This window comes from Purpureocillium takamizusanense, chromosome 5 (assembly GCF_022605165.1).
Source record: "Purpureocillium takamizusanense chromosome 5, complete sequence".
NCBI lineage: Eukaryota > Fungi > Ascomycota > Sordariomycetes > Hypocreales > Ophiocordycipitaceae > Purpureocillium > Purpureocillium takamizusanense.
The window spans coordinates 1,019,055-1,043,373 of NC_063072.1; the positions used below are offsets into that span (position 1 = coordinate 1,019,055).

A 24,319-nucleotide genomic window follows, 5' to 3' on the forward strand; every position below is an offset into this window, starting at 1 on the left:
GCCTTTTAATATTACCTTATTTACTATAGGTTCCTCTCCTTAATTATATTATAATTATATAATATAATTAAAGGTATTAAATTATATAATAATATTTATTTATATTTTAAAAGTAATTTTAAGCTATTATAGCTTTAAGACTTAAATTAGTAATAATATATAACTAACTTAAGGATAAAAAAGATATATTTAATTTATTATTATTATAATAATAAATATAATAATAAATATAATAATAAATATAATAATAAATATAATAATAAATATAATAATAAATATAATAATAAATATAATAATAAATATAATAATAAATATAATAATAAATATAATAATAAATATAATAATAAATATAATAATAAATATAATAATAAATATAATAATAAATATAATAATAAATATAATAATAAATATAATAATAAATATAATAATATAATAATATTAGTTTTTATTATAATATATAAAATATAATAGCTAAAATAGTATTAATATTACTTAAGAAATAATAGGCTAATAAGTTAATAAGTATTAAACTTATAAAGAAATAAAATAAAGATAAAGAGAGAAAAAAAGGAAAAAAGAGAGAAAAAAGAAGGGGTTTTTATATTTAAGGCGCTAAGCCTTAATTAATTACTTTAAATATATATAATTAACTTCTTAAATATAAACAATAATATATAATAATAAAATTAAATAAAATTAACTTATAAATCTCTTATTTAATATATTACTTTATAACTAGCTATATATTAATTAGCCTTAGTTACTTTAGCTATAAAGCTATATTATTAAGTCTTAAACTTACTTATATACTATATTAATATATTAATAGACCTTAGTTTAATAATATAAGATAGAGTATATATTAATTATAATTATTAACTATATCTTTAATTATATCTCTTTAATATTAATAATAAGATTAAGCCTTATCCTTTTATAAACCGATCTATTAGCTTAAATTAATTATATTAGTTTTTTACCTTATATATAAGGGTTTTTAATAAATTTACTATTTAGCCTTAAATAGTCTATTTAAACTTAATTAATAATAAATAAATAAAAATAAAGTATTACTATTTATATAACTAGGCTTTACTATTTATATAGTTATCTTAAAAGCCTAAGTTAATATCTTACCGTAATATTATACTAGCTATTTATACGCTAATATCTTAATTAGACTATAGCTATTAAATTAAGTATACTTATAAGGCCTAAGAGATATATTTTTAGCTTAGTTAATATCGCTATATATAGGCGATATTATAGCTTATAATGCCGTCTATAATACTACCTATAATACGCTATTATAGTAAGAGCTTTATAGTATAGGATTAACTAGAAAACCTTAATAGCTATATAAATAGTAAAAACTAGCTATATTAATAATAATACTTTAAAAGTAATAATATAGATTATAGGTTATTAGCCTATCTTAAGCTATTTTTCTATAAGGTACTTTAAATACTATAAAAATAAGAGAGAGATAAGCGCCTTTAACTAAATTTAAATTAATAACCTCTTAAAGGAAGGTTTAAAACCTTAATTATTAAGCTATAAAGGCTATATATATTATATTAAAGTAAGAATAAAATATAAGCGGCTATAAGAGTAGCCCTATATTAGCGTAAGCTATAAACCTTATTTAATTACAGTAAGCTATATAATTTATAACTAGCTAATATTTTTAAAAATATAAAATACTTTTACCTTTAAACTTTTCTTTATTTATTAATTATAAAACTCTAAAAAAAGTAAAACGGCTTTATAACTAGAGAAAATAGGCTTTATAAATAGTTTTACTTAATATAAATAGCGCTACTCTTATCTATAAGGCCTAGAGTTCGGTGGAGGACCTCTACCTCTATTTTGGGATCGGTAGCCTTGGTGATAAGCTGGCGGCGGCGGCGGCAGTCCCATGCCAAAGCCAGCTCCTCCTGGAGGTGGCGGATAATGATGTGAGAAGTTGTCTGGTTGGACCCGTCCATAACCCCCAGCACCTGCGTGTCCAGGGCGGGTCGCACCAGCTGGTGGGCCATAGTGTATGGGCTCACGGCGCCCACCTGGGCCATTCGCACGATCAAGACGGGCGCCTCCGTAACTTCTTCCGGCCCGACTCGCCTTGCCCTGGATTACTTCAATGTCACTCCTGGTGAGGATAGGAGCGGGTAATTCCGCCCCACGGAGGAGCATGGACTTGTGTGTCTGCGTAGATTGTGGAAAGTCGTAATACACACTGCGCTGATGTCAGCATTCATCTCAGAACGGGCAGGGTGTGTGTGAGGAACTTTGTACCTGACAGAGCGGTCATAATCCAGATCTGGCATTGCATGCCTGTCCAGAGGATACCGCAGTGCCCCGTGAGGCACGTATTCTGGAAGCTTCTCGACCTTGCCCGCCATCCCATCACTTGTTTTGGGATTGAGCTTGAGCTTGGACGCGGCTTGGCGTTTGGAGTAAAACTTCGTCAAGACATCGTCATACAAGCCTTCGTTGCCGTCCGAGAAGAGAAGAACGTCGCGGCCCACGCCATTGCGAGCTGCATCCGCCTCGCTCAGCAGCGGGTACTTGCCACGAACAGCGGCGAGAAGTCGGTTCATGTCGATGAACGGTAAGAGAGCTACGCCTTGCCAAGCCATCTTCTTGCCGTTAAGGTCGACCTCGAAATCCTCTGGGTAGAAGTCGATGATTTCGCTGTCTTTGTCCGTCATGAGACTGTGGAACACCTCCGGCAGGGCATGACGAGATGCGGCGGGCAGCACACTCATCAGCTGTTCGAACGGCCTGGATGTATAGCCTTGGTCGAAAGAAATGTCCAGGCTGGCGAGATCTTTGAAATCTGCGGCAAAGGGCGCGTAATGGTACGGATAAAACCAGTCCCAAGATGGGCAGCCCTGAAAATAATATAGGAGAACCCATGCAAGCCCTTCGGCATAGGCGCGGGCGACCTCGCGACGAAAGGCAATGTCCTCAGGGCTTTTATGAAACTTTTGCTGATAGTACCTGTCCGCGTATCCGTCCTCCCATAACCTGACTGTGTCAACTGGCTCGGCGCCTGACACCTTAGGTGCGGAGGCGACCGTTGGCGCGTTAGTTGGAAGCTTCATACCGTCTTCCAGCTCAGATGCCTTGCGTTTGCCGAGACTGGACGGCGACGACGATGGTTCCTGGGTCCCTGGCTCCGAAGATTGTTGCATACCGCGCAGCTGGTCTTTGAGAATGCTTGCAGCGCTCTTGTTAGCCATGGTAGCATCCTTGGTGGCGCCGCGATTGACGATCATATCATGCGTGATAGCTTGCGGCGGCTCCGTTGGAAATGATGCGATGGGATGGAGCTGCAGACCCCGAGACGGGTCTTGATGGCCACCCATTCGAGGTCCGTCAGACCCATGGCGCCCAGTTGGGGGCGCGCCGCCATTGTGCTGCACCTTTCTTCGCTTGGCATTGGCCTCACGTCGGTCCTCTTGTTCTTTCCGCCGTTTGAATATGGCGTCCTCTTGTCTCGCAAGCCCATCCAGTATACATTGAGCGCGAGTCCAATCGATATGGCCGTCCTTGGTAACGTATCCGCCCATCGACGGAAGGTTATCGCGCCAAATAGCTGTCAAGGTGTCGATCCCATGCTCTCGAATCTCCAAAGCAGGGAGATGAGGCAGGAAGTCATTGCCAACAAAGCAACACATGAACACCCAGTCGTCAATGGCACGCTCTATGTCGAAGCGAAATGGTAATCCGGGAACAGCCAACTCAGCGGCGAGGTACTCTCTCAACACGGAGACGTGGAGCCAAATGAACGGCTTAAGCGCTGGGACGTTGTCTTTCTCGTCGAAATCGCCATTCTTCTCCTTCGCCTCGCCACGGCAGTTGCGCGCCTCGTGGCCTTTCTGGCCGCACAGCTTGCACGTTCTCGCCCTGCTGTCCTGGAAGAAGACATCTTCGCGCAAAACCCTAAAATATGGCTCGTGTGTGGCGAGGCCCAACATGATGAGATCAGCGTCCAGGCCGTATATGACGTGTCGCGTATTCGGATCGTGGTCTGGGGAGGCGCGCTGCGATCTGACGTAGGACATGATCTTGTGCTCACCCTCGCCAGGCACAGTCGCGTCGGATATGATGACCTTGAGCTTGGCCCAGGCCGGGTCAGTGTTAAGTTTGTACTGGCACCAGTAGCGCAGGCTGGCGGCGAGTATATCCATGAAAGGCGTGCCGGGGGTGATGGAGTTGGTATCGAAGGCCTTTTTTGCGATAGTGTCGGCGTGCTCGGGGGGCAGGACGCCTCCATTCTGCTGCTTGACAAGCTTGAGGAGTTCTTGCTTGTCGGTCTCCTTCTCCTTGGCTTCTTGGGCGGAGCGAAAGCGGCGCGACCTCTGTTGATTCATCTTGGCGCGCGGGGCGACACCGTCTGCGAAACAGGCGGTTAGGGGTTTGCTGGAGGATCGAGGGGCAGGAGACTCGAACTTACCAACAGCAATCATAAGCAGCTTCCGTGGGCGCACCATGTTGACGACACGGTCTGTATACCTGAAAACCTCGAGCATCATTTCCTCCTCGTCCTTAGGAGCAGGCCTGTCCTCCGGGTGAGAGCAAGGGTGCACAATGCCGTTCATGTCGAGGTAGAGGTTATCGAGTTCCTCGCCGTTGGGGTTAGGTCGTGTTGTGTCAACGGGAACAACGGTCCCATCGTCCATTGTGACAGGCTGCTCCTCGACCACAGGCGATATAATCTTGGGGTATTTGTTGGAGAGCCATCGGAACGCAGCAGGAATGCCCATGATGGAGGAAGGGTGGGACAAACAGCCCCGACTTAGCGGCGGCCTACGGGGCCGGGTGGCGCAACGCAAAGGGCAATCGTATTGCTGTGCTGCTTTACCGCTATCGGGAAAGGACGTGCGTGGGCATGTGTCTGGGTGTGTGCGTGGATGTTATCGTTGGAAGAACCTGAGCGTGAGCGGCGGCTTGGATGGCTGTCAGAGCGCTGCGGTCTGTTATATGATAAGATAAGGAAGAATTGATTTAGCTTCGAGTGGTAGGCGACTTGGGGTATGTTGATTAGTCAGCGTAAGCTCCATAAGGACCCTGCAGGAACCACCTGTGTGAGCCGTCGGGTCGCATTACCTTAAGTCCTTAGAGGTACCAAGTATCTTACCTACCTGTAAATACCATAGTACGTAGTATGTACCTAGAAGTAGCTCTAGCTATTGCGCAGGTCTGAGGAGCTACGTAATACATTAAGTAAGTACCTAAGATATTATATAGCTACCAGTTTTTTATTTTCTTAGATAATAGCTTATTATTAAGTTAAGCTAAGATATATAAGTATATAGGTATTTATCTTAGTATCTATATTTAGTTACCTTAATAGAACTTTAGTAACTAATTGGGAGAACGCTTAATAGTGAATACTAAGATGCCTGGGTACTTTAATATACCTACTGCAGGTACCTACTTTTGGGGAAGCCCCCACAAATACCTTTCCAAGTATCGTGCCGGTTGCGATGTCGTCCTCCGGCTTCTCCTGCTTCGTGTCGTAATTGAAACTTGGCGCTTCAAGACTATTTGGCCATTGGCTATCCTTTATCCTGCCAGCTAGTGGCGGTCAATCGCCCTCTCAATGGCAGCAATTTTTCAATCCTCACCATGTTTTCCATTTCGACAGCTCCAGCTAAGCAGCAGTCTGTGGGCGAGACCATCACCGTCCTCAGCAGCCGCCTGAGCTCGGCAACCCTTCTTGAAGACCGTCGCGCCGCTATCCAGGGGCTTCGGAGCTTCGCCAAAGACTTCCCTGCCTCGGTGGCGTCAGGCGCTCTCCGTAGCCTAATCGGGAGCCTGGGCAAGGATGGCGACGATGTGGACACGGTGAAGGTAGTGCTCGAAACGTTGCTAATGCTCTTCAATCCCAATCAAGACAGCCCTGAAACCTCCGATGAGATCGTGCTCTGGCTCGCCGACGAGTTCACTCAACGACAGGATAACATCACCCTTCTCCTCGACTTTGTCGATTCGCCTGACTTTTACTCACGACTATATGCCCTCCAACTACTGACGGCGATCCTCGCCGCTCGCACGCAACGAACAGAGGAGTGCGTCTTCACTGCGCCGCTTGGCATTTCCCGCCTCGTCGCCGCTCTCGATGACGATCGCGACGCCGTTCGCAATGAAGCTATTGGTCTGCTGACGGCCCTCACACCGACATCGGTCGAGATACAAAAGCTGGTCGCATTCGAGAATGCCTTCGAGAAGCTTTTCGCCATTGTCGAGGCAGATGGCGCCTTGTACGAGGGCGGCCGTACCGTAGAAGATTGCCTTATCCTGTTGGCAAACCTCTTGCGTCGCAATGCATCAAATCAGTCTCTCTTTCGGGAATCGGGCTGCATGAGAAATCTTGCCGTCCTTCTGCAGGGTCTTCTCGAAGCTCAGCTGCCATCCGCCGAAGACGTGGCCGCGTGGGCTGAAATCCAACGCAACAGGAATATATATGCCTTCCTCGCCATCCTACGGCTATTCCTTCCCATAGGCGCGACGGGCGTTGTACAAAACCAGAACGCTCTGTGGAAGCAAGGGCTGGTCCATCATGTCCTACAACTGGCATTTCGCCGTGATATAGGCCACATTCCCATAAGAGCCGAGGTGTGCAATCTTGTCCAAAGTCTCCCATCACATCAGGACCTTCATAACCTTGCCGAACACATAGGCCTTTGTCACTTGCGGCGACATGATTCGAAACTCCACGCAGCTGCAGGAGGCATTCGCGCAACTGAGCGTGCCGTCACCCGTGTCAGGTCCCATCACAGGGACATTATCGCAGAATGGCGCCCACACCTTGTACGTCATTGACGGTTTGCTTGACCTTATTCTTAGCACTCAGGACCAGCGCCTTTTTGACCTCCGCTTCGCCGCTTGCGAGTGTCTCAAGGCCTACCTCTCCAACCATTCAGAGGTCAGGATTCACTTCCTCGGCCGTGCTATTGACGGCTACCTGCAAGGGCAAAACGAGTCTGCCAACGTCTTGACTGTCCTCCTCCGACCCGACAGTGGCATCGATGCCGTTGATCCTTACCGCCCGTGGTTTGCAGCTGTCATCACCTTCCACCTCTTGCAGGGCAATGACACTGCAAAGTCCAAGGCCCTCGCTCTCACCGAGGGTGACGCGGAACATGGCGAGGAGGTCGTGACAAGTATTCAAACGATTGCCGCGCATCTTGTATCAGGTGTCGGCCGCGACGATGACCCACGCCCACTTGTGGGCTACCTCATGCTTCTCCTCGGATGGATGTTCGAGGACATGGCTGCAGTGGACGACTTCCTCGCGGAGGGCAGCAATGTACAGAGCCTAATCCAGGCGATTCTGCAACCCAAGCCTGTGTGGGACGGCGTGGTGCAAGGCTTGATGGCCATGCTGCTCGGCGTTGCCTATGAGTTCTCGACTAAAGATTCACCTATTCCACGGTCAACCCTTCACTCGATATTGACATCGCGACTCGGTTCCGAAGTTTACCGAGATACGCTGACCAACCTCCGTAGCCACCCCTTAATTCGGGATTTCGAGGTGACGCCACAAAAGTACGACCCTTTGTCGCCAAGCGGACTTGCCGACGTTTTCTTTGACGCCGTCTTCGTAGAGTTCTTCAAGGACAACTACAGCAGAATTCTGAGATCCATTGACAGAGCTCCCGAACTGGAAATATCAGTCATAACCAATGGGGTTCAGAAGGGAATATCGCGCGAGCTTGTGGATTCGCTGAGGTCTCAAGTAGAAGAAAAGGATCGCACGATACAAGAGGCCAAAGTGCGGGCTGGCCATCTAGAGGAGCAGCTAGACCAGGTCAAGGCAGAGGGCAGGCATTCAAGGGAGGAAGCTGCCCTAGAGCTTACCAAGTTGCGTGATGCATACGACGCATTGCAGCGGTCACATGAGGCCGAAATACGGTACACAATCCCTCGCACCGCCCTGTTGTTGTCTTCTTGGCGTTCGAGCCTACATTGCTAATGGGTCAATGCCGCCGCAGTACGATTCAAAGTCAGGAGGCTGCGAAGGTTTCTGAGCGCGATCGGCGTATCTTGTCGATGCAGGCCGATCTCACATCCAGGGAGGCTGCCCACGAAAGGAGCCTTGTGCAAGCGCGCAAAGCTGCACAAGCTGAGATTGAACGCGTGCAATTGCGCGCAGAAGCGGACGCCGCCGATCTTCGGGCTAGCATAAGCCGTCTGGAGGTAGATCTGATGAAGGTGGGAGGGCTCGCCTTTGCTCCATGCGCCTGTCACAAACTAACCGAGGCATTCTCCCCTCTAGACAAATAAGGGCAAGGTAGACGAGGTGAACGCTGTTCGAGAGGCGAGCTCGAGAGCAGCAGCAGAAGTCGCGTCGAAGCTGAAAGAGGCAGAGGCGCAATGCCGCGAGCTGACGTCACGACTGGAGCAAAGCAAGTCTGAACAGGCAGACCTAGAGAGCAAGCTTAACGCGGTACGCTCAATTGTTTAGATGGGTCGGTGGCCACCTGTTAACTTTGTGCAGGCGGAGTCATCGAGGTCGGCTGCCGATGAGTCAAAGAGTGCTGTTCAGTCCGAGCTCGACGACCTATTGATGGTGTTTGGCGACCTGGAGGAGAAAGTGGGCAAGTACAGAGTGAGTAACCCCCATCAATTCGTCACGGCAAAGCTGCTAAGAGGAAACCACGTATTACAGGCACGCCTGCGTGACCTCGGCGAGAACGTCTCCGATGCAGAGGATGATGGGGATGGCGGTAGCCAGGACGACGACGACGTTGATTGAAAGCACGGGCGACTTGTATTCCGACTGCCTTGGTCTTGTCGTGATGACGAGGAAAAAACAACCCCTCAAAACACCTCGCGTGCAATGTGTAGAAGGGGCACATGGAGGCAGAGCGCGGATGGCCTTGGTGTTGTTGCACGGGGAAGTCAACCACGACTGCCCGACAGGAGGACGGCAGACACCTAGCTATGACTGCGGCAGTCGTGCGTCTCCAATACAGTCTAGCTTCCATGCATGCATAGTGAGAGGGGCCCGGCGGCCCTGATGAGATCAGTGGCACCCCAGCAAGAATCGTGAACATCGCGGGCAGTCGCTCGTTTGCGGTTTCCAGCAAAGTGTTCTATTCTGGCTGTTGCGATGACCCTCTTCACGACATGCATTGGCCCTTCAAGTGACGACTGGATTGAAGAGCTAAAGCGGTCGACAGACTCTGAATACAAATCACGCTCAACGCCGTCGCACGCTCGGGAGACAACTACGCATCTAGCCATGTTTTTGCTCGCGACTGGACTCGACCAGAAAGATGAGTCGCTGTAGCGTCCGCCATACGCTATACGTTCCAGCAGTATGTCACTACAATATGATTGCGAATAGAGGCTGAATATATGCTCATCCGTACCGTACCGGCACTCGCTAGTCAAAGTAAATCAATCATCATCGGAAAGGAAGGACAAAAAGTGGACTGGACTGGATGGGCCACAAGCAAATGGGTTCGATTTTTACTCTCAACCACTAGCGCGGCATCGGACGGTGCTGGTCTGCGCACGATGCATTAATGGCCTTGGTCCTGACTTTCTACTTAAATACTGCGTGCGTTATTAGCCAACGAGAGAAAAACTTCTGGTCCCCCCCTCCAAAAAAAAAAAACCCACACCGACTTCAAACAAAGTCTAAAAGCGACCACGTTCCGCTCAGACACTTCACTAAAAGAAATCGAAGGGCAGGCCCCAAGCGACCATTGTCAATAACCGGTTCGGTATTCTGGTCCGAAACAGGTCGACCGCCTTGCCATCTCACTCATCTCAGCAAAGGACGTCGCAAGCTCGCTCACATCCACCTCCAACCACGCACACAGCCTTGTGTGCGCCCCGCGACCCGTGGCTGCAATGGCCGCCATTCCCGACGACCGTGTGACGTCCTCCGACGAGTCGTCGTCTGGGGCTGATGACGGCGAGTGGCTCGATGTTGAGCCCGATGAGGAGGCAGTTTCTGTGGTGTCCCTGTTCGACTCCAAGACCTTTTCGTCTCTACAAGAGATGCTGTCCTACTGTCTGCATCACTATGGCTTCGATTTCAAGGACAATCTTGCTCGGCTTCGTCTTGACTTTCTCGGCGCCGTTAAGCTGGTCAACTTCGTTCGCGACAGTGTGAAACGCGGCCAGCCCCTGCCGTCTCCCATTACACTCCAGGACATTGCCAGTGATGGCTTCCTTAAGCCGGTGTTAGACAATGACGCCGTACTGTTCTCCCTCGACGATGTCCTCGAGACAGTGAGCGCACAGGCCTCCCAAGACGATGGCGAGCAGGCCGCGGCCTTGCGAAAACGCAATGCTGAGCTCGAGGCTGAACTTGAGGTCATCCAATCTAGCTTCGCTAGCTATCGCCTCACAGTGCAGGAGACGCTCGATCGGCGCTGGGGCGACGACCAGGGCGTGTCTACGAGCCCGCTAACCCAGACCAGCAACACACAGGCCCGTGACAGCTCCGACTACTACTTCGAGTCGTATGCGTTCAATGGTTCGTCGACCCTGTTGTCAAGGTCATCACGTCGTGGCGAAAGCTCACTCAATTCTCTCATCATTAGACATACACGAGACTATGCTGAAGGATCGGGTCCGCACAGACGCATACCGTGACTTCATCTATGGAAACAAGCATCTCATCAAGGACAAGGTGGTGCTCGACATTGGTTGCGGCACAGGTACGTACTGCAAGCCCAGGTCCAGCCCTCGCATGCCTAACCCTAGATTCTAACCACTCTTACTATCTCGTAAAGGCATTCTCAGCATGTTTTGCGCCAAGGCTGGCGCGGCTCACGTCATTGCCGTGGATAAGTCGGACATCATCCACAAGGCGAGGGAGAACATCTTCAACAACGGCTTGTCAGACATTATCACATGTCTCCACGGCGCCATCGAAGACGTGGTTCTTCCCGTCAACCAGGTGGACATGATTGTCAGTGAGTGGATGGGTTATTGCCTCTTGTACGAAGCAATGCTACCTAGCGTACTCTATGCGCGCGACAAGTACCTCAAACCCGATGGCCTACTGGTTCCGAGCTCAGCGACGATCTGGGTTGCACCTATTGCCGATCCAAATTATCTGGCCGAACACATTTCTTTTTGGCGGGACGTTTACGGCTTTGACATGAAAGCGATGCAGGAGGGCATCTACGATGAGGCCCGCATAGAGACAATGCCCGGCAGCTCTGTCTGCGGCACCCCCTTTCCCTTCAAGACGCTCGATCTGGGCAGCGTGAAACCTGAAGAGCTGGTTTTCACGGCAGACTGGCACTCAGACTTGAACAGGCCCGTCGATGACATCGACGGCTTTCTTGTTTGGTTCGACAACTTTTTCGCCACGTCGCGTCACGAACCGATACCGCCTCCTCCAACCACGCCGGATGCTTGGGTGGCCAAGAAGAGCGGTAACGTCGCCTTTACCACGGCACCAGACGGTTTCGAGACCCATTGGAAGCAAGGACTGCTACTCGCGGAGCCACGAGATTCGCCCATGTCGAGTCCTAGGGGAACACGTGTCTCCGGCAAGATTACGTTCAAGGTCCTCGAGGAGAATGCTCGAGCCCTCACCATAGACGCCGCATGGGGTGTTGCAGGCCGGCCAGAGAGAAGCCAGTCATGGAAACTTAAGTAGAGGCCCTTGTTGTCAGGCATCTAGGCATAAGTTCAGGGCCAGCAAGTATAGCACGCTGGGCTACCCGTCTTCGCTTCCACCTCTCCTTGGGTTGTGATGGCGACCCAACACCGACAGGCTACCTCAGTAATGGGGGACTCCGAAGCCTTGCAAAAGCAAGTTCACAATGCTCAAGAATCCCTCGCCAAGTATGAACCCCTTGCTTGAATTAGCAAGGACAGACACCAGCTCATGCGGACCATGAAGCTCTTACCGATGCCATGATGATGAGCGGTGTGTTGGACCGCCGCAAAATTTGGACCCAGTACCAGCCAAATAATCCTCCGATGGCGCGGGCAAGCGTGAAAGATGGGACATTGTACATGCCTATAGACATTCAGCTTCTTGCATCGATTACCGAGAGCGACTTTGACGGGGAAGCTCACGTACCGACAGCCACGGCTATGCCACCTGGAACCCATGATCGCCATCGCTTGCCTACTGACAAGGTTCTCGTCATCGTCGTGCAGGCGAAAAGAACGCCAGCGCCGACAGCCCACTCCTTGACCTTTGGCGGCAGCCCTTGCCCAGTCACCAGCCTCGCAGTGAATATCCAAACGTAAGCGGTCGGAACTTGAAACAACTCTCCCGGGATCGTATAAACCCTACGGTGGTGCGCCGTTGGTAAGAGAAGCCCGTACATATGGCCAAACCAAACCCCTGAGGCACGCAGAGGTACTCACATAGTATACAAGCGATATATAAAGGCACTGAGCAGGGCACCGACTGTGGCGCCAATCACTTGTCCCCAAAACTGGGCTTTCGGAGCGGCTCCGAGGAGATGACCGGTTTTAAGGTCCTGCATAAGGTCTCCGGCTTGCAAGGCGCCCTGGTCGACGATGATACCTGTTTGTAAGCTACTGGCAACATGTGAGCGCAATCTGGGCAAAGGCATGCCACTTACGGCCTCGGACTATACATGTAGTTATGTCAGCTCAGTTGCGCGGTAAAACGATGCCACTTAAGGAGAGCAGGAAGTGAGGGTGTTCCTACCACAGCCCCTGCGACGAGGTTGATGAGCACGCTATTCTTGTTGGACTGGGGCACAATGATGGCGAAGAAGAGCTGAGCCAGCTTGCTGATGCCAGAAACAGGATTCAAGTCGGTCTCGCCCAGAGCGCGAACCCCCATGATGCTGAGGACGAGAGCCATGAGGACGGCCGTAACGGTCGCATAGAGGGGGACGAGATCCCCGAATACAACATGTATGGTCAGAACGCATAGAAGAATGGAAAGAACAAGCCCGACAGCTACGAGACGTCCCCCGATGCGATGCTCGGGCGGGGCGTCGTCGTCGTCGCTATTGCTTTTGCCGCAGTCCGACCGGTCACGGGCAGATGCCGGGCGAGAGGCCTGGCGGCCGTCATCGTCCCGGTCTGACAGTGGCGCATAGTGGTGTGAGGAGCGGCCAAACAATGACGTGATACCTCCTCGAGCGCGTAGCCGGAGTCGCAGCGGCTCAATGAGCACAAGGAGCCTTCGACCGAGTAAAGGTTGCAGGGCGATATAGCCGAGGCTGACCACAGCATCGACAAGCATGATGGCCAGCGAAATCCAGACGATCCACCCCTTGCTGCCATGTTCCCAGTCATCGACGGGACCCGGCGCCCAGCCTTTGACTTTTGCGAGAGGACTGAGCAGGCCCCAGCCGACAACGGCCCCGATAACCATGTGCAACGTGGTCTCCGCTCCCATTATGATGCCTTGGCCAACGTAGGCAAGACTTGGGTTCAGCGTCCAGAGCCATGTCTGAGCTGCAACGGTTCCGAATATCGGAATGTTGCGCAAGAAGGGGAGAAAGTAGGTGGTGACCGTGAAGAGCCCTGAGACAAGAAAGCATAGAAGCAGGAGGCGCATGTTGGACACCCAGTCCTGTGAGACATCGGGGTCCCCGTCTGGAGATACCGAGCGGTCTAATGGAGCAGGTTCACTGGTAATGGGTGACTGACTGGGCGATGTTTCCTGGCGAGGCACAAGACTTGCAAATCCACCCTGAGCTGCAGCGTCTAGGTCTTCCTTGCTCGAGGAACGAGCTCCCTGGCCGTGAAGGACAGATATCAAGACGGCGGTGCTGAACCCGCTGGGAAACCGGAGTCTTTCGCGGATGATGACCTGGTGGCGCCTGTGGATGAGGGTCAGCAAGCCCGCGACTTTTATCCACCACAACAGGGTCGCCGCTTACAGGGGCACAGCGAAGACGACGCCAAAGTAGCAGAGTCCCAGTGACCAGATAATGAGCTGGCCAACACTAAGAAATAAGGGGCCTTGCTCCTCTGGAGTCAGGAGATAGTCCATGGCGGGAATCTACAGGCGCGCATTAGCTACGGGAAGGATATTTCACTTGGGCAGAAGGAGACTAACGACGCCGACAAAGCCGCAACCAAGAGGCATGATTGCCATGCCACAGGCAACGCTCTGAAGAAGCACATTCTCGACGGGCGTGAAGGGGAAGCGCAGGTGGCGGCGCAGGAGCCTGAAAATGCCGAATCCCATGAGGCTGGCGGGCATGGACATGATAGACACCCATCCGGTCTGGAGGCCAAAGTAAACATTGGCAGCACATATGACGGTGCCAACACCGAGGCCTGCGAGGACGCTCCGCGCCGTAAAGTGACGGCCCGGTGGCAGCGGTGGCTTGATGTGCGGCCGGTCCAGCAGTTGCTGGTCTTCTCGCATCTGCTCCCCTGGTGGGAGGTGCGGCGATATCGGCTCCATACGTTCCACGTGGCGATGATAGTCCCGAATCCGAATCGGCACCGAATTTTTCTCCTCTCGGTGTCCCTGGCTGTTGACTAGCCCCCTCTCATGGTCGACGGTTGTTGTCGCGACCGGTGGTGCACAACTCGTGACGAGTCTGACGTTGAGGCAAAATGGCGAAGTAGTGTGAGTGAGAGACACCGAGACTGCAAACGTCACCTCCCGGCTGTTGTAGGGCTTGGGGGTTGATCAAAGAGACGTGGGCTTGCAAGTCCCCCAGGGCGATCTACGAGGCGACTCGAGATTGTCTCGCTGTGAATAATGGCTTGATGATGACGGGTGGCGGCCAGGACAAAACGAAGCACGAAGTCCACTAACTTAGTAGCTAGTGCTGGAGTATAGGTTAGCATGTTAGGTCATGTTGACGCTAACATGCCATGACTAATACAGTGCAGGGTTGTCTCAAGACAACCATAATCCTCTATGCTACATGGTGCCACATGTCGTCAATCAATACAACAGTTGGATAAGGATCAAGGCCAGGTTGTGCCATGGCTACCTTACACATAGAGGCCGCAATCTGCGGATATAAGCGAGTCGCCCACGGCAGGGGTCATCATTATCACAGGCCGAAGCTATCTAGAAGCGACGCGGCATCCGGCTCTTGGAATGTCGGTGGCGTCGGGGTCAACGGCTTCCCGCTTCTTGCTGCTGCGCCCACCTTCGCCCCAGAGCCAAGGTCCCGGCGAATGGAGGGCAGGTCGTCGACGACCAAAGAGCTTCGACGCCGAAGCAGCTTGAGCGGATTCACCTCCCCCGCGAACCCAGCCATTGCAGGTTGTTGGAATTCCCAGTTCCGCACTGTCGTCGTCGCGTGCTCGGTCAGTGAAGTTCGGGGCCACAGTCTGTCTATCGTCTCCGAACAAGGAGGCAAACTCACCCAAGTCCAGGCCGAGAAGGTCGCAGCCCATGCGGTCGTACAACTTGGCACTATGAAGAACAAATTCCCACTCTATCTTCGGCGTCACCTTGGACGCTCCCCGCAGTGTCTGCAATGTCTGTTGCCGAAGTTGTGAGTACAGCACAACAAGAGCCGGGTCGTCCGTTAGAAAGAGGCGGGATTGGATGTCAGGCGAACACGGAGTCTCCAAGAGCGTGTAAACGGGTGTCTGAAGATTCGAAGTTAGCGTAGACCAGGCAGGTGACACCGTCCGTCCTCACGACGCCCATGAAACTCACGATCAGCGCCCTGACCGCCATGTCCTTGCGACCCAGCATCCAGAATGCCCATGATGCAAGCCACCTGTTCCCTTGCTGCGCTGCAAGTGGAAGCATCTCATCACGAAGTATTTTTCGCAACACTGGACCACTGTCCCCTCCGTGAACCCGGGCAATGGCAACAGCGAGGTGCATGTCGCGAAGCTGCCGCAAGCACACCTCGACAGCGTCCTCGAGGCGGTCGGCCAAAAGAAAGAAGGCCGCCGCGTATGCGAAGCGCCGCTTGCTAAGCAATGCGTACGCGTTTTTCAGGGCAGCCGTCCGCCACTTGGGCTCATCAAAGTTGTTCGCCAATAACCGCTGCGTTGCCGCCTGCTCCTTATTCCAGCTGGCCATGCGCCACAGACCTTGCAGCACTGCCTTTTTTCGCAATGCCAGATAAAAGAGGCTGCAGTCGACAGGGTTCTTAGTGTCCCCCTTGTTGTACTCGTTACGAGCAATGATCTCGAATTGATCTTTCTGCGTGCGATCAGCGCAGTGGCCCTTTCGTCAGTCCTTGTTACACTAAATGAAGCCCATCAACTTACCACTGTGTTAATGTCCGAGAGCCACATGAAAATGCCGCTCTCCCGCGCATTGTTCCACAACATTTGCCCGTGGGCTTGCCGAGATACAAAATCGAGCAAGAGGTCTTGGCTTCCGGAGTGATACGCCCAGTTAAACTCTCGCCAGGACAGGTACATGTCGGTCGACCGTGTCCTCCTGAGCGCGTTCTGGCGGAAAAACACCATGAATCGGGCCGCATTTTCGTCCATGGACCGCCGGTGCTTTTCAACCAAGGCTACACACTCAACCATATCCGCAAGCTGCATCTGTTCATGGCCCGACAGTTGCGGGATGCCGATGCTCAGCAACTTTTCGTTGATAGCCACGGCCGTCTTTTCAGAAAAACCTGCTTCATCCTCCTCCATTTCCTCTCCCTTGTGCCCATTCAAAAAGGCGACGCCTGGTCTCTCTCCGGGTTGCGTATCATCGGTCTAGATAGGTTGTCGTTAGCGGTCGAGCACCCACCTACTGCGCGCCTGTCGACTTACAGGGGTTGTGTAAAAGCCCTTCAGGTCCAGTCCGAGGTAGTCATCGACGGGTTCACCCGGGACAAGATACTTTAGTGTCTTATGCATTGCTTCAAGGATCCGCCGAACCTGGATGCTCTTTCCGGAGAGGATGCATTGACTGAGAAATTGCGGGTGAAACACAGGAATTGGACCGTTAAAACGCTGAACGGCCTCAAACAGATCCCAGGTTCCGTCTTTGCGGTGGTGAGTGAGTCGAACATCTGGAAGAAGTGATTCGTTGCTGCCAGCACGTCGATCGTAAGCGAAAAGCTGATTGCCAGCACCAACTACTAAATGGCCGTCACCGAGCCACGTTGAGTCGCCGATCGGATGGGGGCTGAGGCTGCGGATGCTGATTTCCCGGATCGGTGCCCAGGCAGGGCCCTTGTTTAGATAGTCAAACCGCATCTGGGATAAGAGTACGACGCGATGCTGGAAGCCTACGGCGAGTATCGACTGACTGTCAGGGGTAGATGTCCAGTCGAGGTCCCGAATATCGTCGTCCGTGGCATAACCCTTCTCAAACTCGAGGCGGGAGCCACCTATATCCCAGATGGTAATTTGTGATCGGGCGGAATTTACCAGCGCAGCCTTTTTCAACATGCTTCCGCTGGCCAGTGCAGGATCGGGAATACCCGTCTCGGTGTAGCAAGTTGACAACCACTCAACGCAGTGCCGCGCAGGGTCGATGCGGGCCGTCCAAAAGTCGACACGCCCGGAGCGTGTGTAGGAAATAGCAACATCACGTGCGAACACATCTAAGAAGCCCGAGGCCATGGGAGAAGACCCTGCTGGATCGACTGGAAGGACGTACTTCAGATCTTCGGGAGCTGCCATTTCGAAGCGGCAGAACTCTTCAATAGCGGCCCCTTCCGTGGTCAAGGGGCCGTCAATGAATCGAGGCAGCCTAACCTCCCATACCATTCCATGACGATCCGAGGAGACGGTGGCCACGTGAGCAGTCGTAATCTGCCTGGCGTCGGGGCGAGGCAGTATGATGAGACACAGAGGGTTGCCGTCAAGGTGAAAAGAGCAGCTGGAAAGCAGGGTTGCCGTTTCGGCGCGGCAATCCCACAGCGATATTTCGTTGTCGCAGAGGAGGATGATGAAGCGACCTTTGCGGAGGAGAGAGATGCGATGGATCCGTCTAGTTTCCGGGATAACACTGCGCCGGGATAATTCAATGGCCGATGTGCTGCGCATGCTCGAAAAGCCATGTTGCCAAACGATGCACTCACTGTTGTCGGTCCTAGACACGATAGCTCGGCCGCTGAAATTGCGCACGATTTTCTTTATGGGCGATGAATGGCCTGACCAGACAGCCTCAAGGGCGAGTCGCCTGTCGTTGGTGGTGGGGTCAAGTAAATCTGCGACGTTGCTCGTGAGAACGCCGATTCTTCCGTCAAAGGCGTGTACCATGATACGCAAGCGCCCGTCGGACTTGTCGCAATACGTCTCCGTTTGCAAATGGGGGGTGTCTTGCTGAGGATTCAGGAAGCCTCCCAAGCTCTCGAACTGACGAGACTGGACCTGGGCGATACTGAAAATCCTGCCCTTGCTTCCGCGCGCATCGCCCACGTTCTCCAGAGCCCATGCCGACATGATACCTTGAGGGCTGATGACCAGGCATATTTCTGGACTCCGGTTCGCAACAGCCACGAGGTGATCGAGAGCCACATCGTCGGTGCTCTGGTCATCGGCCATGCGGTCCTTGACGGCGCATTCCACTGCGGCGGTGAAGTCGCGACCATCGATGATGCAGACCAAGCGCGGGGTGGGAGCAGCGAAAAGCCGACTAGAAGTCTCCATGAGACTGACGTGCCCCCAGAGCTGCCAGTAGCGGCCATCACTACTATCAATTGGGGTCCAGATTCGAATGTGCAGGTCCCGACAGAGTGTGTATAGAATATTTTCGACGACTTGATCCGGGTGGAATGGCCTGCGCCATCTCACCGACGTCACAACATCGGGGTGGCGCAAGTAGGACATATCGAAGCGAACCTCGTCGGCTCCGTATGTGAGGCGCCGCCATATCTTGGGCAGACGATCGTAGCGCCCAATGCTCGCAATGTAAGCCGAGTCAAACGATATAGCGGCAGAACTGACTGGGCTTGGCAAAGCCTTCATCCAGCAACAGGAGGGTTGCGATCGGGTGGCGTAGAGACTGAGGGCACGAGTGCCAACGAGAAGCTCCTCAGAGTTTCCCCAAGAAAGGGAACATGCTGACCCCGGCACCGCATGTGTAATGTCGAAGGAAGCCTCTTGAACCCACTGTGAGAGAGCAGGGTCAGCTTTTCGTCGGCGTCAAGTTATCCAGGCAAGGAGCAGCACCTGCAGACTGTCATCGCGAGCGAGCTTGAGAAGCTTGTAGATGCGGACTTGTTTTGCTGTGCTGACGGCTATGTTCCCAGAGATTTCGTCGAGCGCGATGGCCTCGAGCTCGCGCTTGTCGTCGTTATCGTAAATGGTCTGCACGATGGCTTGGGAGCCGTCGAGAATGGTAAAGGCGCTGCCGCTTATGTATGCCTACCGCACAATAACCCCACGCGTTAGACAGCATGTGGTCCGACGAGAGGGTAACAAGGACGTGTCGACTCACATTGAGGTGCCGGTCTCTACAGAAACCAGTCGCCAAGCCTTGGAGGCTGGACTGCGGCCTACCTGGGAGGACTGCAGCCATACTGTCCTGAAGCCCCGAGATCGGGCATGTCGACATGCGTGCCTTGAACCGAGCTAAGGCGTGACGGGCTATGCCACAGTGGCGCGTCAAGACGTTATCCCGGCCCTGGGTAGACCAGGCGGTTGCCAAGCGCGATATAGAGTGCAGCCCTCAGTGCGTGGAGTTGGAAATAGTCAAGGCGGTGGGAGGGTTGAGGTGCAAATGATCGTCACAATGCCTTGTCAGGGCGTGCGATGTATGATGCTACGCGAGGGGGAACGGCAACGTATTTGGCCTGCCAGGGCGAAGGTGATGTCTACACCGAGGCGGCTCCCGAGAGCTGCCAAACGGATTGTACTAATAAGGTGTACAGAGCTGGTGAGCTAGCTAAGGTACCCTAGCTTGTGTACCTAGGTAGGGAGTACTAGATAGATAAGGTACTTAGGTACCTAGTACTAGGTACTACATGTACTTACTAGGTACGTATGCTGCCGCCCTGGAAATCGGGTTGCCAGTACCACTAATATAAGATCTGAGGTACCAAGGCAGACGCATCAGGTACATGTGGGTACCTGTTACGCCACCCGCCGAGTAAAATGGTCGCTACATTAACTTAGTAGTTAAGTGATACCTACCTCTAGATACCTAGTAGGTAGGTACGTAGTACCTGGTACCTAAGTACTTCAGTACCTTAGACACCTGTGCCTTTGGCGGAGGTTGGAGCGCTCGTGAATTACCTTCACCAGAGGCACCACGTACCCAGAGTCGGTCTGTATGTCGACACACGAGATAGCCGTCAGATGATTCCAAGCGCCAATTCGGGATAGAAGGGCGTGTGTTGATCAACTGTATAGTAGCCGCCGAAAGTAGTGGCCAGGGTACCGCGCAAGCTGCAGTGTCTTGGAATTTTGACCGTGCTCTCGCTTCGCAATCAACGTTACCAACCAAGCATGACGTAGCCACTGGACAACAGGTACCTAACTTACTGGGCAGCACCACCTCTCGGGCCCAATGATAGCTCATCGTCCAACCAAGAAAGCCTCAACTGGAGTTTCTTTATTCAAATGGGTATCAAGTAGTCTAATCAACGCAAGCCCCTACACACAACTCCACACATCACAGATCTCTTGCCCAAACCCATCGACCTCATCATAGACCATCCGTGTCAAACAGCTGGGGAATGAGAACATTCGCTTGCGTCGTGCGTCCTGTCTATGGATACTAGCCAGACTATCGCCAGGCGAGGATCAGGCCGTAACACCGCCAGGCCAGTGAGGCTCAGGTCTCTGTTCTGGTGACGAGTGGCTTTCCGGGACTGCCTGGCGCCACCGGTGCCACACGACGCGGCTTGGGTCCTTGCAGGGCTGCAGTGAACCCAACGAGCTCTGGACTGCGGCCAGGAATGTCGGCCCTGCCCGGCCCTGTCGCAGTCGATGGCCTGTTGGGTCTGGCATGCCTTGCGATGGGCTTTACTGGCACCGACCTGGTTAGTAAGCCCCTGCCTAGCTGCCGTTGCCGCTCCAGGTGTGTCGGCACAGGGGCCTGCGGTGTCGTCGATGGTAATTGCCTAGCCATGAGACTCGCGACCGATCCTCGAGAGTGTCGCCCCCAGGCCGACGGCTCTCCCGCGGCGCTTGAAGTGGCAGCCGACTCGTCATCTGCTTCCTGTACCGTGGCCATGAACCTTGACGTGCGACTAGTACTAGTCACAGGCAGAGCACTCCCCGTCCAACGAGTTGGTGTCTGCATAGGGGTGTTTGGAAAGTCGTGATCCCGTCTGACGTATGACAAACGTGGCGGAAGTGACTTCCAGCCAGTAAAGTTGGTGCCTTTGGTACTGGACATCTCTGTCACCCTCAGTGGCAGTTGCCCTTTCGTGCTCGGTCCAGCGTCATTCAGGACATTCCTCCATTGTTGGAGGGCTCGCAGCCACTTATCACGACCATGCCTCTGCCGCAAGACGGTCGCCGTATGTGCCTGTCCGTTCCGCTGCAGGGTGGCTATCGACCACGCCTTGAGACTATGGCGCTGTTGTTCCGCAGCCCATACGCTCCAAGCAGACGCTTCGCCAGCGCCATGCTGCGTCGTGAGTGTCAGCCATGCATCCACCCAAGCCTGTTTGTAGTGGTCGCGAGCTGTGGCTTGTAGTCCCTGATCGTCGATGGCACTCATGTGCCATACTAGCATTGCTCTGTGAGAAAGGGCTGCGGCGCCGGCGGCATGCAGATCTTCTGCCACCTGTGTCGCGATGACATCGCCCTGGCTCGCCGCTTTCCATCGATCAAGCGCCGTGTAAAAGTTGCGTTTTCTGCGCTTGGACGACATTTGTGCATACCTCGCCATGAGATAGCGACGCACCATGCTTCTCATGCGGTTCTTGCGACGATCCACGGCCGCGTCCAAGGTTGCCAAGAGGCGAGACGACCCGATGAAAAGGCGGGCACGGGCATGCAAACGCTTGAGCTCCAAGCAGTCGTTTTGGAGTCGCCCTATTCCGCCACATACTTTCGCCACCCCGATCAAGCTGCGATGGTGTTGAGCAGCGTCTGCCGCTACCTTCTCTCGGTGGGCCACTTCGGTCCACTGCTCAAAGGCCTTGGCGACGGATAGATACTCGCGCCTCCAGGCGAACGCTTGTGCCCTTGCCCGCAATCCCCAGCTATCGAGCGCCGTGTTCAGTAGCTCCACTTGCCGAAGCTGACGATGTTCTCGGGCGCGTCGCGATACTTCCACCTGGGCTGCCCATTCATTCAAGCAGCTGGTTGAGCTGAAGGATGTCGCGAGGTGCTGTGCTGCTGCAAGCTCAGCACCGCTGCTCTCGATTTGACACGCCCATCTGTTTACGGCACTGAGCTCGACGCCACGGGCAGCTACCGACGAAGCTGCTCGCCCTAGCACGGCGTTCTCCTGAGTCCGTGAGGACCACCGCTTGATACCTGCGCGAAGTGACTTTGAACCGAGCCTCCGTCGAAACATAAGCTGAGCTGCCTGACACATCCACCTACCCAGGGCCGCCCGCACCATTGTGGCTTGAGAAGCTTGCGCAAGCGCCGCTGCAGCTAGGCTGAGCTGCTCTTCATTGTAGGCTATTGCTCGGCGCAGCTTTTGTACAGCAGTTGTTGCGCGCAAATGCTCTGCTGCAGGAGCCTTGAGCGTTGGCGCTCTACTCCAGCCTTGGAAACACCGAAACCGTATCATATGTCTTCGCGCCACAGCTTCTCGTTCGAGTTTGGTAGCCGTTCGGCCTGCCCATCGATTAAAAAATTTACTAGCAAGGTATAGCTCGCGTGCCCTCGCCGCGCGGTGAAAAGGGATTTTCCCCAGGTTGGCAGGGTGACTGCTCGTTGGGGCCCTGACCGTTTTTGACGCCCCCTTATCGTTGAATATTGGGCGCAGTGGGGTCGCGGGGGACTCCGATGATTGTTTGGGTGATGCAATACACACTTGATGGCCTCGCTCCCCTGAGGCGCTAGCATGGCTGTGACCAGAATTTGCAAGCATTGGCACTGGCGGCTCATGTAGGTCCTGTGACGGAGGTAATCCCGATTCAGTAGTGGCACCGTCAGGGCGAGTGCTGATCTCCAAGGCCTCAGACCGATGCGTGGCCAAGGCATCTCGTCCGCGCGTTATGTGCCCAGACAGAACGCTCGCGAGGTCTCGCCAACGATCGCCGGCTGAGGGCACGTCCAGGGCCCGTGTTGTAGGATCGTAACCTGTGAGCGTAGGGTATGAGTTCCCGTGTCGACTCACGGGATACGAGTTTTCGATTTTGCTGGCAAAAGCCTCCTGAAATACGACAGGAGATGGGTTTTCGGGGCGCGTCGAATGCCCATCGATAGAAACAGGCGAGCGTCGATCGCCTGCAATCTCTGATTGACTGCTAAGATACCTGGACAAAGGGGCGTTTTGGGCACTCAAGTTTGAAGCATTTGGACGAACGTGACGGCGTACGCTCAGGTTGGCGAGGAAGGGAGTCCCAGCTCTATTCCACGACGATACCTCTGGCGCGCCCGGGACCCCATGAGAGGGTCCAACGACATCGGGCTTTAGGGCCGAATTGGGGCGACTCGAGTGCGACTGGGACGGGGATGTTGAGAGCGTGGATGATGTTGCAGCCGAGATGGTAGAGTTGTCCCCAAACTCAAGAATGATGCCCATGCGGCCGAGGATGAGCTGAAATTTATCCGAAAGAGTGCCATTTCCTTGTTCACCACCAATTCGGAAAATGAAAGCAGACAGGTGGTGATCGGAGTCTGGGTCGATACCAAAGGTCGGTAGGATCTCGTCATATGCCTTGAAAAGTACAGCGGCCGGAAGGGGCTTGGGCTCTGGTGCATGGTCAAGCTCATCCTGAGCAGCGGCGACGATGAAGTGCAAGATAGTTATGTCTGTCACGAAGCTGTTATGTCAGGACTGAAGTAAGGGCGATAACATGCGTGAAGAAACAAACCTTGATTAGAATAGTACGAATCAGGGCCGGTATGCATCCCTGTGCTGGTTGGTGAGCGGGCGCGGCCGGGGGGTGAGGCGCTGTCTATGTGTGCCACTGCGGCGATCAGTCTCTTGCATAATGTGCGCGGAGGAGTATGGCTTACTTGAGGCGGGTACGCGGAGATGTCATCGGGCCATGCCTGTGATAGAATTCGCGCCAGCCCGGCTTGACGATCCTCTTCGTGATGATGCGAAGCGCGCGGTCATCCGCAAAACAGAAGCGAGAGACCAGCAGAATCCTTGGCCAAACGTAGGGCGCGAGCTCGCATGAAGGAGGTACCTTGTCTGACTCGAAGGCGCTGTTGAGAGAGCCGCGACGCTCCTCGCACGGATTGACGGTGTTTGAGGAAAGATTATTTGGCGATGGCTGTTGCGCGACGCCGAGGCGCGCACTAGGCTGGGCCCAGGCGCGTGTCGCGTGGTTTGGTTTGCCAGCGCGCCCCTGCTGTTGCCCGC

General features: G+C 52.8%; 6 protein-coding genes across 10 annotated transcripts; 2 read left to right on the plus strand and 4 right to left on the minus strand.

Moving 5' to 3' along the window:
- Positions 1-1,708: 1,708 nt before the first annotated feature.
- On the minus strand, positions 1,709-4,978 carry RAT1 (5'-3' exoribonuclease 2). Its single transcript, XM_047987222.1, has 3 exons — positions 4,463-4,978; positions 2,296-4,402; positions 1,709-2,236 (listed from the first exon to the last, which is right to left on the minus strand). Exons 1-3 carry the CDS (start codon positions 4,770-4,772, stop codon positions 1,825-1,827), a joined length of 2,829 nt encoding a protein of 942 aa, XP_047843206.1. The 5' UTR covers positions 4,773-4,978; the 3' UTR covers positions 1,709-1,824.
- Positions 4,979-5,515: 537 nt separating this feature from the next.
- USO1 (Type I protein arginine methyltransferase) lies at positions 5,516-9,602 on the plus strand. Of its 2 annotated transcripts, none has more exons than XM_047987224.1 (6): positions 5,516-6,627; positions 6,692-7,926; positions 8,007-8,226; positions 8,291-8,623; positions 8,684-9,335; positions 9,408-9,602. In XM_047987224.1, the coding sequence occupies exons 1-4, from the start codon at positions 5,638-5,640 to the stop codon at positions 8,477-8,479; spliced, it is 2,634 nt and encodes an 877-aa protein (XP_047843208.1). In that variant the 5' UTR covers positions 5,516-5,637; the 3' UTR covers positions 8,480-8,623; positions 8,684-9,335; positions 9,408-9,602. The 2 variants fall into 2 exon arrangements, with proteins under 2 accessions (XP_047843208.1, XP_047843207.1); XM_047987223.1 differs by having other exon boundaries at positions 8,291-8,461; positions 8,513-8,623; positions 8,684-9,602.
- Positions 9,603-9,876: 274 nt separating this feature from the next.
- rmt3 (Type I protein arginine methyltransferase) lies at positions 9,877-11,644 on the plus strand (the record flags this gene model as incomplete). The annotated part of the gene is made up of 3 exons (XM_047987225.1): positions 9,877-10,507; positions 10,575-10,691; positions 10,767-11,644. 3 exons carry the CDS (start codon positions 9,877-9,879, stop codon positions 11,642-11,644), a joined length of 1,626 nt encoding a protein of 541 aa, XP_047843209.1.
- OPT8 (OPT super) lies at positions 11,118-14,754 on the minus strand. 2 transcript variants are annotated; one of them, XM_047987226.1, is made up of 7 exons: positions 14,045-14,754; positions 13,866-13,987; positions 12,677-13,805; positions 12,367-12,596; positions 12,074-12,288; positions 11,898-12,010; positions 11,118-11,842 (listed from the first exon to the last, which is right to left on the minus strand). In XM_047987226.1, the coding sequence occupies exons 1-7, from the start codon at positions 14,396-14,398 to the stop codon at positions 11,768-11,770; spliced, it is 2,238 nt and encodes a 745-aa protein (XP_047843210.1). In that variant the 5' UTR covers positions 14,399-14,754; the 3' UTR covers positions 11,118-11,767. The 2 variants fall into 2 exon arrangements, with proteins under 2 accessions (XP_047843210.1, XP_047843211.1); XM_047987227.1 differs by having other exon boundaries at positions 11,898-13,805.
- A 51-nt stretch (positions 14,755-14,805) lies between these two features.
- Positions 14,806-19,715, minus strand: RAV1 (regulator of (H+)-ATPase in vacuolar membrane). Of its 3 annotated transcripts, XM_047987228.1 has the most exons (7): positions 19,313-19,715; positions 19,045-19,239; positions 16,693-18,984; positions 16,186-16,635; positions 15,620-16,117; positions 15,321-15,549; positions 14,806-15,241 (listed from the first exon to the last, which is right to left on the minus strand). In XM_047987228.1, the coding sequence occupies exons 1-7, from the start codon at positions 19,427-19,429 to the stop codon at positions 15,003-15,005; spliced, it is 4,020 nt and encodes a 1,339-aa protein (XP_047843212.1). In that variant the 5' UTR covers positions 19,430-19,715; the 3' UTR covers positions 14,806-15,002. The 3 variants fall into 3 exon arrangements, with proteins under 3 accessions (XP_047843212.1, XP_047843213.1, XP_047843214.1); XM_047987229.1 differs by having other exon boundaries at positions 15,321-16,117; XM_047987230.1 differs by having other exon boundaries at positions 19,045-19,715.
- A 675-nt stretch (positions 19,716-20,390) lies between these two features.
- JDV02_005895 (uncharacterized protein) lies at positions 20,391-24,318 on the minus strand. Its single transcript, XM_047987231.1, has 3 exons — positions 23,968-24,318; positions 23,823-23,918; positions 20,391-23,760 (listed from the first exon to the last, which is right to left on the minus strand). Coding segments are annotated over exons 1-3 (3,207 nt in total). The 5' UTR covers positions 23,969-24,318; the 3' UTR covers positions 20,391-20,650.
- Position 24,319: the final 1 nt, after the last annotated feature.